The sequence below is a fragment of the Poecilia reticulata genome, linkage group LG15, assembly GCF_000633615.1.
Source record: "Poecilia reticulata strain Guanapo linkage group LG15, Guppy_female_1.0+MT, whole genome shotgun sequence".
Classification (NCBI taxonomy): Eukaryota; Metazoa; Chordata; class Actinopteri; order Cyprinodontiformes; family Poeciliidae; genus Poecilia; species Poecilia reticulata.
The window spans coordinates 18,235,226-18,252,057 of record NC_024345.1 but is presented as its reverse complement, the minus strand read 5'-3'; the positions used below and the strand labels follow the sequence as shown (position 1 = coordinate 18,252,057).

General features: G+C 37.7%; 1 protein-coding gene across 1 annotated transcript in view; it reads left to right on the top strand.

The window, feature by feature from the left end:
- LOC103477007 (collagen, type XXI, alpha 1) overlaps window positions 1-16,832 on the top strand; it is a 49,803-nt gene that overhangs the window by 13,236 nt on the left and 19,735 nt on the right. The window contains exons 21-32 of the mRNA XM_017308818.1: window positions 219-263; window positions 350-382; window positions 1,073-1,219; window positions 2,434-2,610; window positions 3,178-3,268; window positions 4,394-4,471; window positions 4,765-4,968; window positions 10,319-10,475; window positions 13,995-14,122; window positions 14,314-14,874; window positions 14,954-15,119; window positions 15,195-15,423. Of these exons, the coding sequence (XP_017164307.1) occupies window positions 219-263; window positions 350-382; window positions 1,073-1,219; window positions 2,434-2,610; window positions 3,178-3,268; window positions 4,394-4,471; window positions 4,765-4,968; window positions 10,319-10,475; window positions 13,995-14,122; window positions 14,314-14,874; window positions 14,954-15,119; window positions 15,195-15,423 (2,016 nt within the window). The remainder of the gene's footprint in view (window positions 1-218; window positions 264-349; window positions 383-1,072; window positions 1,220-2,433; window positions 2,611-3,177; window positions 3,269-4,393; window positions 4,472-4,764; window positions 4,969-10,318; window positions 10,476-13,994; window positions 14,123-14,313; window positions 14,875-14,953; window positions 15,120-15,194; window positions 15,424-16,832) is intronic.

Sequence of the window (16,832 nt, the reverse complement as noted above, 5' to 3'; positions counted from 1 at the left end):
CAAGCAAATGGCAACCTCGATGAGGTCACAAGGAAAGGAGCCACAGCCAAATACCTCCAACGAATAAGGCAAGTCCTGAGAAGCCAGCTCTATGGCAAGTACCATTGGTGGATGTACTTTTTAAAGTATTGTTAAAAAGTTGTGGTCGTTTATTTATTTTGGGAATATTTAATCTACAATCTATTTGGCAAGCTCTTACATTTAATTTTTTTACACAGGGTGACACAGGAATACAAGGAATTAAAGGAGTTAAAGGTGCAGAGGTAAGACTTCATGTATTGAATATGTTCTTTTTGTTTGACATTATTTCTCTTCTGTCTTTTCAATACTTAATTACTTGTTTTTACAGGGAGCAAAAGGAGTGAAAGGTCTAAATGGAAGGGTGAGCTTCAGTCTAAACTACTGATAATTATAATTATAATAGGGTGACCGATCTCTGAAACTGATCGAATTATCTATGTATTGAAAGAACAGAACTCATCTAATATAACTAGATTATAGCCAGTCGTGCAGCAAAAGTACTGACCCTATGGAAATGATTTCAGTTTATAAAAATAAAATAATCATCAATTGCCAGCGATGAGTTCTGTCACTCAGCAGAAAACTCGAGCAGGGGTGTCGTATTTAAATATGATACTCTTGGCTATATTTTGGTTGGGATCATCTCAATTCATTCATTTGATGGCACTTGCAAAGTTAATAGTTGGAAAAGTCCAACAATAACATTCCTTACGTATCTGGAGCATCTGCAGATGCGATAAGAGCAGAAACGCCCACTGCTACAACAAAATGAGTCTTGCACATTTCTCAAATGTTATCTGTCACATTTGGTTTCTGTTTTGAAATGTTCATGCATATCTCCAAACTTGTAAAAAAAACAACAAAGAAAACAAAAAAACAACAACAACCAAACTCTAGGCTTTTATTATAAGATCAGGAATTTTCAGGTTTGTTTTATTTTGGCTGTGATAGCTGTATTGTAGAGGCCTAAATTTTGAGCTTATGTTTTTTTTTTTTTTGATATATCTGATCTGCTGCTCTATCCTCTCCCTGTGCAATTAATGATCTGTAGGTTGGAGACAGAGGTGAGCCAGGTGCTCAGGGAGGCAGGGGGAAGCGTGGTCCTGCAGGCCTACCCGGTCGTTCAGGTCCTGTTGGAGGAAAAGGGATTCGAGGTGAAGGAGGACCTGATGGATTTCAGGGACTCCCAGGACCGCCTGTAAGTAATGAAAGCAGCATTAATACAACAATGTTATCTACTGCAAGGAGGATGTGTTTTCCATGATTTACCAAATTTGTGAAGCAGCATGGCCTGGAGTTGATCAGCTTGAGGTAAAGCAACCTTAGCTCATCTGCAGTGCTGAGTCTATTGCCCTTCATGATCTTCTTGACAATATATCACAGATTTTCTAGGTGGCTTAGGTCAGGTTAGTTTCTTGGTTAATAAAGCTCAGTTATAATATGTTTATTACACCAGATATCACTACTTTGGTACAGTGTGGGCTGGTACCAAGTCCTAGTAGATGGTTGCATCGATTTTGGACTTGAGAAAACACAGTGGAACAACACCAGCAGATGACATGGCTCCTTAAAACATCAACAATTGAAAACTTCATACTAGACCTGAGGCAACGTGGATTTCGTACCCCAGACTCTGAGACATTGGTTTTATAACTGAAATGAACCACTGACCCCAGCCTATTAATTTATTCAAAACTGTTTAATGGGCTTCTCTTCCAAATCTTCTCAGGACTGCAGTTATCTCCATGGTAGTGTGCTTTTTTTCCCACCACAACTGTAGTCTTTAATTATTTTTTCCTTAATACGTTTGAATACATCCCTTTGGCAATAGACTTTGTTCTTTGCAATTAACTTTTGCAACCTATTGGTGCCTGCCTAATGGTTAAATCAGCAGTCTTTCATTAACATTTTATTCAAGCTGAACTTTGATTTTTTTTTTGTTGTGAAATCTAATCATCCTATTTAATAGACATTATACAAGAAACAAATTACTCTTGTTCTAATGTTTTTTTTTTGTTGTTGCAAAAATAAATACAAGTTTAATTTTCTGAACATCATTACTGACAAAAATTCGCCCTCTGATGACATTTTAATTTGTTGAGGTGCAGTCATACTAGTTTTTCAGTCTGTTCTTGAGTAACGGCACCAAGAACAACAGAGTAGTATTTTTCTTAGTAATTCTGTTGCTATCAAGCCCACACATTTTTTAGTAACACATTTACTGTCAAGAACACATGCAGCCAGCTTCTCGTTAGCTCAGAGTTGTGCGTGAGTCACAGGAACACTTACATTTAGTGTGGTTGCAAACTCGCTCACTAAATCTCCTCAGAGACTCAAGTAATTGCTCCAAATTGACCTGTTCCACAGCCAGGTGACCTGCAGGGATGTCTTTACTAATGATTTTTCACACAGGGCCCAACGCTTCCAGCTGAACATGTGATTGAGGTCTGTAAGAAAGTGGTCCTGGAGCAGATGTCCACCTTTGCCAACTCAGTAAAGAGGACGTGTGCTGCAGTTTGTCCTCTCTACGGGGACGTTCCCATGGGCGCCCCCGGTCCCCCCGGACAGAAAGGACCCACGGGACCTCCTGTAAGTTTTGCTATTGTTGATGAAGCATCAGGCTGAACTCCTGCAGAACCTTTGGCATCAGAGCATACATGTATGCATTGCTCACATTGACTTTTGTTCTTCCGTCTGAGCCACATGCAAACGCATTGCAAGGGTTTGGACTGGACTGGGAATATTAAAGTATTTGGCAGAAAAACTCGGAATGAAAACATTGCAATTTTCCACGTCTCCATGAGGACAAATAAGGAGTTGCAGACAAGACAAGACACTTGGTCTGTGTTGAGTGTTTCTTGGCTGTCTTTCAATTGGACAGCCTTCCTCACATTATACAATGCAGAATCAATTCATGTTCCACGGCTCTTCACTGCAGGAATTCTAAAGCTGAAAAATATTTTTGAAGCCGTGACTCCATTGAATTGTTCAATATTTATAGTTATGCTCAGTAACCTTGATGTTTTGCTGGTCATTGGCAAAATGCACAGCTCTTAAGTTTTATAAAGAAATGTATTTAACCTTACTACAATTTTTTATAGACTCTTTTGTGTCGTATAGTGTAACTAGCAACTTGTCTTGTGATGGTGTTGCCAGGGTGACCCTGGTACTGATGGTGTTGCTGGGGAAATGGGCCTGCCAGGATTCTATGGAGAAGGTGGTGAGCCAGGTCGACAAGGAGAATCAGGTATTAAAATCATGTTTTAGGAATGCAATTTGTTCATAGCAAAAACTGTAAAACACTGTTTTCAATGCAGATCTATGTATTCGCATCCACCTGAATAATGTGTAGTTGAGCCACTGTCTACAGGGACTGTCATTCACAACCCCTGATCAGAAAAAAGAGCAAATATCTAGTAAGCAGCAATTAATACCTTTTTGAGCTCAAATAATACCATGTAACAATTTGCACATTGGAGCTGTGTGCAGTTTTCTCCACCAGTTAGAGGAAGAACTTAGTATTTAGTCTTTGTGTAAGGAGCCTTATCATGACACTGCATTTAATGGACTATTTGCTTCATGGCAAGAGAGCCAAAGCAATGACGGAATAGAATATCTACAATGTCAGTGTTTCCTCGAGAATTTCAATAAATTACTTGGAGCTCTGAGGTTCCATCACTATTTCTCCTTTAAATATTCTGATCTACACTTGTACATGTGGGTCACCTATTATAAAAAATGTTTTGATGCTGCTGTCAGGCTTCTCTAGGCCCCTTACATAAGGCGACCATGAAACTCACCATGATGTGTATAAGGTGAACTACAACACCATCTCCACAGAAATATTCCTTATGAACTCAGGTAATCAGGGACCCTGTGAAGACCGTGTTTGTTTAGTATTAAAAATGGTGAAAAGTAATTCGGCCAATGTCAGTTCCTCACCTTGTTCATAATATGAGACAAAAATGTGAATCTGGTTGAAACATCTACATTAAGATAATAATGCCTGCTGTCGTTTGGGATGTTGTTGCTTTTGTGTTTTTCAGGAGAGGTACAGGGAGAAAGTCATGAAAAAAAAAATGTTTAATGAAAATCTACTTCAAGCGTTTACTGGTGATTTGAAATGTGATTTAAATACCTGCAGATGCTTCTCAGTGGTGAAGTTCCAGCGGCAGATAATATATTTCAAAGTATGTTTTCACAAGCATCTTAGGTTCTCATGCAAGCTGTTGAAATAACAAATTATTCCCAAACTGTTCCAAGACGTGTATCTTACAGTGATCGCTGAAACATTATCATGAATGATGCTGACACCTGGGTTTGCAGGTGTCAGATAGCTGCAAAAAAATTTATATTTTTGGATGAATTGCAGGTGACAGAGGAGAGCATGGTGATAAAGGAGTCAAAGGTTATGGCATTCCTGGCTTCACCGGCGATCAGGGACCAAATGGTAATTTAATCTTTTAATGTTGGTTGATTATTTATCTATAAAGAAGAGATATTAGGAGATATTAATTCATTCCCAGATTTGGGCTTGTTATAATTTTCAGACTGTGTTTTACTGATCCTTGGCTTTAATAAGTTCCAGGGAAACCATGTGGAGGTTTTCCGCAGAAGTGTTGTTACATCATAATGTGTTCGCCAAAACAGAAATAGTATTTCTGTGGAAGTTTTTTTTTTCCTGGAATCTGTAGAAAGAACATCTCTACTCAGCTAAAAGAACATTTCTGCCCCAATTCACAGGTCAGCGTGGGCGTCCCGGCAGAGCCTTTAATGGTCAGCCTGGAAAACCGGGTGAAAGGGGACATGCAGGCCGGCCGGGGCTCAGGGGCCACCCAGGTCTCAGGGGCCCCCCAGGCGTCTGTGTGACCTCTGGATGCGCTGAGCAGAACTCACTGCTCAGTGGGACACGCCAGCCAGCACCACAGAGGCTGAGAAATCGCTCCTAAAAGAAAAAAGAGTCTAACTAGGAGGATAAACTTTTATCAAAGTCTTCAGAACAAAGTGGTTATTTTTTTGTCTCTTGTCGGGTTGTTTAAAACATTTTAATGTAAATATTCTAAATAAACCTTTGCTGTAGTCTTGAAACAAATGTCTCCAGAGGAACCATTCAGAGGAACAAAATATAATTGTTTGAAACAAAAATAACAACTTTATTTTGGAGTTTTATATAAAATGATTTACTCACCTCTTACTGATCTTTAATCATCTAGGTTTTTTAAAATTTAAAAATAATGATAATTGAATCAACGCCGTGGTGTGTCATATCAAGGACAAATGTTGGGAGATGTGAAAAATGTATGCACATATTATGCCATGATGTTTGACTCTCAAGTGAATAAATAATTCTAAATAGGTAAACAGCTCATAGTTCTGTTTGACATATTTTCTGCACATATTTGACAGACCTTTGATAGCTTATTAAACTAAAAGGCTATTTTGTTGGAAGGCTAGGCTTTGCAGTAGCACTTCAGTGAAAGTGATAAAATGAATGAATGAAATCATCAACTTCTTCTATTTCCAGTTTAATTCAATTAAGTTAAACTCCACTTACAGAAAATGCCATTTCACACTTAAATCAACTTCTTCAAGGTCTCACTCAGCAGTAAGCAGGCTCACTTTGAGCTAAAACACGGTGTCTCTTTTCTTCATGAAATTTCTAAAACATTTACCTCCAAACAGACACATCAGGATGAGCTGCACTCTGGTTCGTCATGTAAAAACAACATTGCTAAGCTCAGGGTTTATTACTGTCTAATTAAGACTTCCCTTAACTTTTACAAAATGAGGAAGACAATAAAATGTTTATGATGTCTTCAGACATAATCTTTAGAATTAAAGCAGTAGTAATGTTTTTGTACCATGACCACAGATGGTAACAAAGCTTTTTGATGGAAAAGAAACAATAAAAAACAAAACAATGCATGGTGGTTTTTCATTCGCTCCAATGACTTTATGAGTGAAGTGAGCCAACTTGACTAATGATGATAATACACATATTTAAAGCTGCAATATGTAACTTCTACATAAGATATTTTTTGTATATTTGTTGAAACTATCACTATGTCACCCCAATATGATATAATCTATGAAAAACATTAAGCTCCTCTGGAACACATGCTTTTTAAAATAAAAATTACATACTGTAGCTTTTAGTTCCCATTATTCCTCGGCATTGACATGCGTGTAGAGTGGCTGAATTGGGTTCAAATACAGGGACCACAATGGAACTTGACTGGATTTGTCAGTGGATGTCCTTTACAGTGCTGTTTCAATTTTTCCATCATTATCAAAAATATATTTACTCATTAAAAAAGACTTTCGCGATGAGCTCTAGTCCCAAATGTGTTATTTGGGAGCTATATTAAATGCAGACAGTTATCCTCCTATCCTTTTGTTACTGCTGCATCATGTGTGCCTTCCTTGCAGCCCTCGTTTATTCAACCAAAGTATCCACCTCTGTCATGGAAACTATGACTAATTCATAATCCTGAATTTGCTTTCTGGGCTCAGCAGCTTGTTTCAGACCTTCTCACAATTTATTTCTGTGGCGGACCAGAAGAGCTCATGATGAACATGACTTGATTCATACAAGTTGAATAAAATGTCCCCGTACAGTTGAGCCTCAAAGTAATAGTGCTAAATCAAAAGTTATTCGAAGTCTTATGTCATCCACCAGACAGTTATTTCAACATTTAAGAGTGGCTGCCAGACCTTGTTCATGTGAACTTGTGCAAGGAACAAGCCAGTAGATTTTGGTTTTGATGACATGAACGTGAGAGCGTTTTTGAGGCTGTTACTGTAACTGCGACTGTAGATTTGTCTGTTTATACTAAGACAAGCTGCACCGCATCAACCAAGTAAACATACAGGCAAAGCATGATTTTACCAGGTAGATGCATAACAATCTGTCACTGATTTAATTTACAATTGAACATAATGCATTATGCACAAGTGGTATGTATGTTATATGTATGTTTAATCCATTTGTTTAATTTCTATTTCTTTCTAGTTAAGTTGTTTTTTAAAAAGACCACACATGATAATAAAGTCAAGTTTGCGGAGTTCAGTTTTAGCTGAAACATTTGATCTGCTGATGATCATGAGGAAAGTAGATGGAAAAACAAGAATTGGAGATTAATTACTTTTACATGGTTCTGTTTAAAGGTCTTGATGAAGGTATTTTGGGGCTTAGAGGCAATGCCAATCTGCAGATCGTCATTGCTTCAAGGCTGCTCAAAAGCATTCTTAGTGCATAAAGGTTCAAATTTTGGGGCCATCAGTTGTAAGGACTTTAGATGATTCAATTTAACATTCTATGTGCTGATCATCAGAGGGTGACACTCTTCCTATCTCTAAAATATTAGAGTGCTGCTTCTCAGTCCAAAACAGTTAGGTGAGGTATGGTGCCTTGCAAAAGTCCTTATTTATGAAGTAATGCATTATTGTGTTGCATTACGCAACGCTGTTAAAGTTCCAGGTGCTTAATATAAAGAAATTGAAGCTTAAAATCAAATCAAAACATCCTCCATGTTTAATGCAAAGGAATCGTGTACAGTTTAACCAATAAACATACAGATATGTTACAAGGAAATATATGAAAAAAATAATGTATTAACTTCATTGCAAGTCTGCATACCCTAAGCAAAAACTGTTGAAGCACATTTTAATAGGATTTTAGTTTAGCATTCAGTCTTCTCCGGTGTGTGTCCTCTCTATGTTCTTTAAATTGTTTAACCTTTGTGGACATTTCTTGTGCAGAGCCTGGGTGAAAACTATGCCACAATTTAGACAAGAGTCATCTTTTTATTACAAAATGTGAATCCGCATCTGGACAATATTCATGTCTGTTGAGGCATGTCCTTTAGTAAGGAAAATTATATCCAGCCCAGTGATTCAAAGGTTCCGTCCTTCGTCTATTCTGTGTCAAAACTACCAAAGACAGACTATGAACAAACAGCAGCAGACAAAGTACACATCCAAAAGTCTTCAGCAACAGGAAAAACAGAAGGATGTTACTCCTAAGCAATATTATATCAGTTATGTCTTCAAGCCATGAAATATTGTGGTGGCAATGTCATGCTGGAGGAAGGATATTTGGCAGCAAGCATCGATCTTCACTCATGGAAAGACAGATGGAGTTAAATAGAGGGGAAACCCCTGAAGTAGGAATGTTATGGTCAGCAAATCTGCAGTTCCTGTTTTTGCTCCACACGCTTGTTTGGTGATTATGCCCCTGGCATGGGTTGCCACTGGCAAATAATTGATTTTCAGAAAAAAGGATTTAACCAAGAGGTTTCCATGTTAAAAAAATGCAAGCTGAATGTATTTTTGTTTCAACTCAGAATACATTGTTTCTTTGCAAAAAAAAAAAAAAAAAACTATGTATAAGACACAATGGTATATCAATGTAATTTAACACATGTTCATATGTTAGAAGGGCCTAGTCAAAGTTCAGACCTAATTCCAATGCAGACCTAAAACTACTTTTGAAAGAAAATCAATCATCATATGACTGATTGAGTGATCAATTTCATGAAAACATACATTATTTCCATATACTAACAATCAACATTGGTATTGTTGTTTCTAAATGAATATTAACTTGTTTTCTTTGCGTCACTTGGGGTCTGAAAGCACTGTATCTTATTTGTTATTTTGACCATTTTTCATTTTCTGCAAATAAATAGAAACATTTTGCTTGGAATTTCAGACGTGTTGTCAGTAGTTCATAGAATAAAAGAACAATGTTCATTTTACTCAAGTATATATCTATGAACAGCAAAATCAGAGAAACTGATAATTAGCAGTTTTGCTAATGTCCCTTCCTTTTTACTAACTGTACTCCATTAAAAGTTTGAGAAACATGCAAGATGGAGAGCACATAAAAAACCACAAATTCATCTGAAACCATGTCTCTGCTCACGCAGTCATTAGAATTGGGTTGCACACGATGCATACAGCTATTTGGTTTCTAGTCTCACTTTAATTTATGTATGTTCTTACAAGCTAACGTGGTGGCATTAAGTTCAAAACAAATGTCATCTAATTACAGCGGTTTCACTGAAGTATAATTATGGTAATGTCTTCTTGCTTATTTCGTTGTCCTCATGTTTCCAGATCTGACCTCAAAAATCATAGTGGCCATCTCAGCGGAAATAAATAGACTGGTTCGCAGCAAAGTCGCTTCCTTCGAAACACATGCACCTCCTTCGCAGAAAATTACTCATCATCGGAAAGTCTGGTGTCTCAAACAGAATGGCCACTCCCAGGATCCAGGACACCAGCCCAGTATTTGCATTTGAGAGCCGCCAGAGTGTGCTGAGGCTCAGGGTCAACAAGGCCATTGCGATGAAATCCCTGCCATGCTCACACAAAGGGAAACACTTTAGGAATATCAGTATACAAAACAATCTCAATTTATTTCAGAATGCTTCATAAGCAAGATGCAAATCAAGTCAATTGATGGTGTTTCTTAAATATGCGTGTTTGGTCAAAGCAGAGACTTAGCAGAATTGTTACAATGCTCCTAATACATTGAATTGTAATATTTTTCTCTGAAATGTAGCTGAAAATGACCTAAAAACAATATTTTGGAATAGTAGGCCACCAAATATTACTTGGGAATCTGGCATCAGGACCTGGAAATTGTCCCTCTACTACCTTGCCTATTTAAAATTTTATTAAAATTTCAAATTGATAAAAAAAAACAAAACAAAAAAAACATTATTATTAGGAGCCATCTGTCTGCTTCTGTGAACTGTTCTGTCCTCCGTTCTAAATGTGCTTCGCACATCGTCAGATTTCTTGGAGCCTTTATAACCAGAGTCCAACCATGATAAGACATGTTCAAGAGGATTAAAGTGAAATCTGCCTGCTCCACAGATAACAGCTGCAAATCAGCATTGCTAATGTCTTCCAGCTGTTCATGGAAACCCCTTTCACACCTTGTCCGCTCCTAATTCATCCATTGTAATTTGTTGTTCCCTCCTAATATCTTGTGGAATTGGAGTGATGGAATGTAGAGCAAAGAATAACAGATGCCGTTAAGTTTTCCCAGGATAGCAGAATTAGCCAGTTTGTCAAATAATTGTTCTGCTCAAGAAATAAAAAAACGAAACTCCCTGTTCTTTGGTTTGCTCTCTGTCCAAACCATCAACTCTTGGAAGAAGATTGTGTTCATTACTGCTATTTTCCTTTTAAGCTGACCAACACGGGCTTTCTTCTTTACTATTTTCATGCTCCCCTTATCAGCTTCTCTTTCCATGCATGATAATTGAGTGTGGCTGTGCGCCAGTAAAAGTCGGGAGTAAAAGGGGGGTCGGAGGGTGGATGGGAAGACATACAGAAACAGAAGACAGAGAGAGCGTCTACAAAGGGCAGGCTCTTATTCAGCTGAGAAACATGTGCGCTTCTTTCCAGGTCCAGTTTCTGCAAACGCAGGGCTCCGAGCGGTATTGATCACTGGCTGTCAATGAGAGGATTACCAGGATTACAGTCAAAGGTTTGGACACTTAATGGTCACACTTGTTCTTCTTTGTGCAAATTATTCTATTTTGAATTTTTTAAAAATTTGTAAGATTTTTTTTTTACAGTTCTGCAATGCTATTCTCATATTATTATACAACTGTGCAACTGTGATGTAATACATACTGATGCTTTAGAAAGGGTGCAAGCAAATTATTGGTATGAATTTGATACTTGTTTTCTTTTGCTATTTCTTCTTACATCCTTCCCAATACTGCAAATATATTTTAAGATTTTGTTTAGTGAGTAAGATTCCGTAAAACGTTTGCAACACCTCGACACATATTGAAGATATTAGATCTGTCATCACCTCTTGTTCTATCACCATGCGGAGAATGAATGAAATCATATGAATATTTTTCTGCTATTTCATTTCTTGGAATTACTGGTGTGTTTTTTTTTTTTTTTTTGTCAAATCTGTCCAAAAGATTTGCATCACAACATTGCATGACTAGTATCATATATGTGTGTTTTCATGCACAAAGTTCTGTTTCCAGCAGGACCAGTTTGACAACAGAAAACATCTACTTGTAAGGATCTTTTGAGGTAAACTGTGAAAGCCAAGGACTTAACAAGATAATGTTTCACATGGCACTATTTAGCTGCTTGGATATGTTGAACAGATTTGGCAGCATTAAATCCCCCTTGGTCTTGGCAAGGATTCCACATGCTGAACAGCAGTTGTTGTTTCTGGAATGGAACATTGTTCTCTTGCCAAGTTTACAACAGATTATGTGTGTATATGTAACTTTAGTTGTCCAAACAGAGTTCAGATCTTCAGTTACACGACATGAAAACCTGTTTTAGTACTTTGTACTTCAGTTACACATATCGTAATAAAGCTACTGGCAAGTGGAACTAAGCATCAGGTCTCATGCAGTCATTCAATCAGTGTGATTGATGTCACTCACGCTGAACAGATGCCACTTTCTTTGGAGACTTTCATTTGGTCAGCAGTTTCCTGAACAACATCTTTAGCTAAACCAAAACCGCTACTAAAAAATAACCCAAAAGATTTTAATATTTGTGGTTCGGCATATGAAGAATGTCAACCACATTTCCACAAATTGTAATTCTGCAATCATTGTAGCTTTTTACCAAAATTTGCTTGGATACATTTTACAGGTTCTAACCTAAAACACAGGTGTGCCCTACACACCTCCCTCATGCAAGCCTCGAAACACTGCACCTGCGATATTGCATTGGGCATTATTATGATTGGATGAAGAAGGAGTCACTTCACCATGACTACATGTGTTTAGTTTCTGTCGGCAGCAGGAATTTTACTGTCTGACAGTGGAAATTAATTCCATGTGCCTCAAGTAGAGACGCAGAAATACTGGGTTTGGGGAAAGTCAGTCGAGGAGAAACTCATCCCAGCAGCTGGATGCTGCCAGTGAGGGGGTTTTCCAACAGCCTACTCCAGGTCTCCAGAGGGGGAAAATATTCAGAGGAAAATGACTTACACAACTACAGCAGATGAACGCCTCCCCCTGCCTTGAATGTGTTGCTACGAATTTACATGGTGGAAAAATGCAGTCATGTTGAAGTGTCTGACCCCTGTTTGGCTACACTGGAATAGAAGCCATTGGGGAAGGCAAGGGTTATTCCCTGGCCACTGTTTTGGTGACATACGAAGTCGTGTCGTCATTTAAAGAAGTTAAAAGGAACATGTTGACTTCTTTCCAGTAACATTCTTTATCCTGTGTTTTATCCTGTGTGGCATATCTGGTCCTCATTTTAGCTTTCTTTTAGGGAAGTCAGCAGTTTTACAAACTGGAAACCAGTATAAAGTACACAGCCAAACAAACAGCTTTAAAAATAATTGCTTTCTGCTGACTGAACTCTCCTCTACAATACTTTCCATTATTATTACGACAGCACAACCAGGAATTACAGTGTATTCAGTAGTTATGCATGTTAGGCAGAGTTTTCCTTCTTAATTTATGCTTTCTAAATTGGGCATTGTGTTGCATGCATTGGTTTTCTTGCCACTGCATTTTTAAACATCCTTCTCACATTTTAATGTAAAGTGACTGGTCAACAGAGACACACAATTGGAGCAGAACTTAAATTTTGGTTTTCAGTTCTAATTAAGGAACACTACTCTCTCCCTCACCCATTTTTAAATTGATAAAAAGTGATGTTTGTAAATTGTTACTTCAAGCCATGAAGTTGTATAGTTAGTTGTCAATTCATCCACCGTCGAGATTAGAGCCTAAAACCTTCTTGCTGTGACAGATACCTGTTATAATAGCTTCCTTTGCTGAAGATGACAAAGTCCTACAAGTGGTTTTCTCCATCAGAGAAAAAATAGGCTGAGTACAATTTCCAAGTAAAGCATAAGAGTGAAGTTTTCCCATAGCGATCTGTTGCCTCTGGGTCCAGGACAGACTGTGATTTGAGGAAGTAGACGATAATCCAACAGGAAGCTATGAGATGCTTATTAAGTAAAACTGGCAGTGCCATGTATAGTAGAATTACGGAATAAGTTAAAGGGAAAGGTTGATCTGTTACAATTATTCAAGCTTGTTATTTTGTGATCCTGTGGAGGAGAAAGCTAGAATTTTCTCTTTGTATCTAAATATCGACGATTATTTATAGACACTTCATAACACAGGAAGTTGCTAGCATGTTTGTACTCTGTTTTGATATGACTCGTAAAAATTCACCTTCTAACATATTTTAGTGCAGCTCAAGTTAATCGTGTGTGGGCAAAACCTTTATAAAACGTTGTTCCCCCGTTTTGGATACTTAACAGTTTTGTTTTGAATGTTATAACTCTCAATGAAAAGGGCTTCAGCTGCATCCTATGCAGTGCTTTCTCATACACTGAAAGTTCTCTGGAAATCTTAGTGCAGTGGGGAGAACAAATCATATCACTCGACAGTAAAGGGAGTAACAGTAGCCTTCACAGTTTGTAGCTTGTTGCTTTGTAATAACATCACTTTGGATGTTATTGTAAGTTGTGAAAAAGAGCTTTCAGACCCTGTCAGCTTTCATGTATGACAATAGGGAGTCAAAGGGGTGTGGCTTACAACTTGTAGAGGTTTTCCCTCAAAGAATTTTCCCAGTGCTAATAAGCTCTGTGTTGTGGTCCTCGTTCATGCCGTCCAAATTCATTTAATGCTTTTAATACAACCCAATTTGTTACGTGTAACTATCATCATTATTGTTTTTTGAGTTTTTTCAGAGATTTCTTAGCTTTCACTTAGAAGAGCTGTGATTGGCACCACATATACCTGCGATTGGATCAGGGAGTCCCTAATAATTGCTGTCAGGAATGATTCACACAAAAATGACATCTGACATGTATCTTGTCTCCTTTCCAAACACTTGATAGAAGTATCTATCAAGTCAGCAATAATAAAAAGCACATCACAAAATATATTATATGTCTGTTCTTTATTCTTGGAACTGAAAGCATGATTTCCCTTTTACTGTAGGTGCACCGTTAAAAATCAAGACAGCTGCATGATGGGTTGCAAAACGTTTTCCATGCATTGGCTTCTAAGATGCCTGTGCTTTGTGCTTCTGACTTTGATCAGTGCAGCGCAAGATGAAAACTTGAGAAGTAAGAGAACTTAATTTTATTGCACTTAATTATACTTATCCATGTGTCTTAAACAGTCAATTTCATTCATTTAGTAAAAAAAACAAAAAACAAAAAGCAAAAAACATTTTGAGTTTGGCAAATTGATCATAAGCCACATTTATTCCTTTGTGCTTTTTTTGTATTAATCAATGTGTTCTGTTTTATGTCAGGCTGCAGGACCGCTCCATGTGATCTAGTTTTTATTTTAGATGGCTCATGGAGTGTTGAGGATGTCAACTTTGAAATTGTAAAGCGATGGCTTGTCAACATCACAACCAGCTTCAACATTGGACAGAAGTTTACTCAGGTCGGTGTGGTCCAGTATAGTGATGACCCAATTTTAGAAATACCTCTGGGGAAATTCTCCTCAAACAAAGATCTTATCAAAGCAATGCAACAGATTGACTACATGGGAGGAAACACAAGGACGGGGACTGCCATTAAGTTTGCCACTGACAAATTGTTTGGACTCTCTGAAAGGGGCCCAGCAGGCATTTCCAGAATTGCTGTTGTCCTCACAGATGGGAAATCTCAAGATGAGGTCATGAAAGCAGCCGAGGAAGCAAGAAAAAAAGGGATAATTCTGTTTGCAATTGGAGTTGGGCCAGGGACAGAAGAGAACGAGTTGAGGGACATTGCAAACAAACCTTCCACAACTTACGTATTCTCTGTTGAGGACTACAAGGCAATTACCAGGATTATACAGGTCATACGTCAGAAACTGTGTGAAGGTAAGAAACTTCTGGTCAGGTGATTCTCATCATGCTGTAACAAACTTCTTTGCTAGTTCATGGTGTTTTCCTGTTACAGAGACAGTTTGTCCAGCAAAAATTCCCATAGATTCCCGTGACGAGAAGGGCTTTGATATTCTGTTAAATTTAAACTTAGCTAAGAAAACTAAAAAAACACAAGGATCATTTTACGGCACTAAAGCCTATGAAGTCACATCTTTTGTTGACTTGAGTGAAGCTACAAGGTAATAACAGCTACACTTTGAAATTCTTCTCCATCTTCATGTGATAGTTAATCACTTTCCTCTTAACTCACACAGGAGCCTTTTTCCTGATGGCTTCCCTCCATCATATGTTTTTGTGGCCACACTGAGGTATAAAGGATCTGTAACCATGGAGAAGTGGGACCTGTGGAGAATACAGACCCATGACGGAGATCCTCAGATGGCAGTGACTCTAGACGGTCTGGATAATACTGTCATGTTCACAACAACCAGTAATACACCAAATACAATACAAACTGTTACATTTTCACAACAGACTGCAAGGGTAAGTTCCCACTGCTTTTATTCTGAAATGGCTTCACAGTTTGATTTAAAAGCTTTAGAAAATCTGCTAAAAAATAGAAAAAAAAAAAGCAGGGAGTGGCACTCTTTTAATAGATTGTAAATTGCTAAATTTACTGCTAGATATTAAAAATTCTGATTGTTACGGATAAATGGGCAATATATATTTACTCACAGTACATATAAAGAACTTAGTACTATTAAAATAAGCAAAAATATCCAGGCGGAGATTTGAAACTTAGGCCTGAAAGACTCTCCATAGATAGACCCTCAGTAGTGCCATTCACTCCAGTCGACAGGTGGTTTTCTCACATGTGGTTTGACCCTGAAAAGTCAGTTCAACGTACTGCAGCAAAGGTGGTGAGTGGGAGGGAAGCTAAAATGATTATAAATAATCAAACAGCAGCTGCAGTCAACACGCCCTCATCCATTTTTGGCTTAAACAGTGTGAAAATATAACTTTCTGCTGCACCCAATTACCATTGTTAAGATCATGAAGGAGAAAAATTCGAAAGAGTAGTTAGTGCTTTTCTTATTCGTGTGAATTGCAAGTAACTAGATATTTTGCACAGACAGATGGCACATATGAAGCAAAATTTCTGTTACACAATACTGTTAAACAACGTAGATTGTTTTTCTGCACAAGATTTAGCTGCTGACTAAATTTGTCAGTTGCATTGCTGACCGACATGTGAAATACACTATACTATACCGGTACTTTATGCTTGTGTGTTGTATCTTTGCTTAATGCAAAGATAATGTGGCATAAAAAGCATTTAGATCACGAAGTGAGACGCTATTTACTTTTACAGAACACACTGACTTTGGTGGAAAGTAACACTGCTCTAACACTGGTTCTAATTGACCCATCACTTTATGCGTTCTGAAGTAGTTCTATTTTATAAAGCCATAGCTTTATTGAATGTAAAAAAAAATAGCTGTTCTTTTTACCTAAAGATGCAGAAACCGTGACAACAATAGAGCCACTGTCTGGGATTTGTAGAAGAAAAACTTCCATGTCCACAAGTTAGTAATGAGTGGCTTTTGTGATGTCGTAGCTGACCACAAAATCAACAACTTAAAGCCACAAAGCAATTAAGTCTGAAAATGGCCCTCTGGTTTTGTTAGTATTTTGTGGGCTTTGCTTTCAAGACAAAGTTAATCCACATACTGAATAAGAAAGTATATGCATTCTCCACACTCTGAAGCAGCTTGTTAACCTCCTTTCTATTTATGCATACGTTACATTTATAAGCACAACAATCTGATGATAATTGGTAAATTGCAGTTGTGGAAGAAGCTGCTATCCATTTGCTAGTCATGTTGTCTCCTAGACCTGTTTGACCATAGCTTGAAAAAAATAAAATAAAAATAAATAAATATATATATATA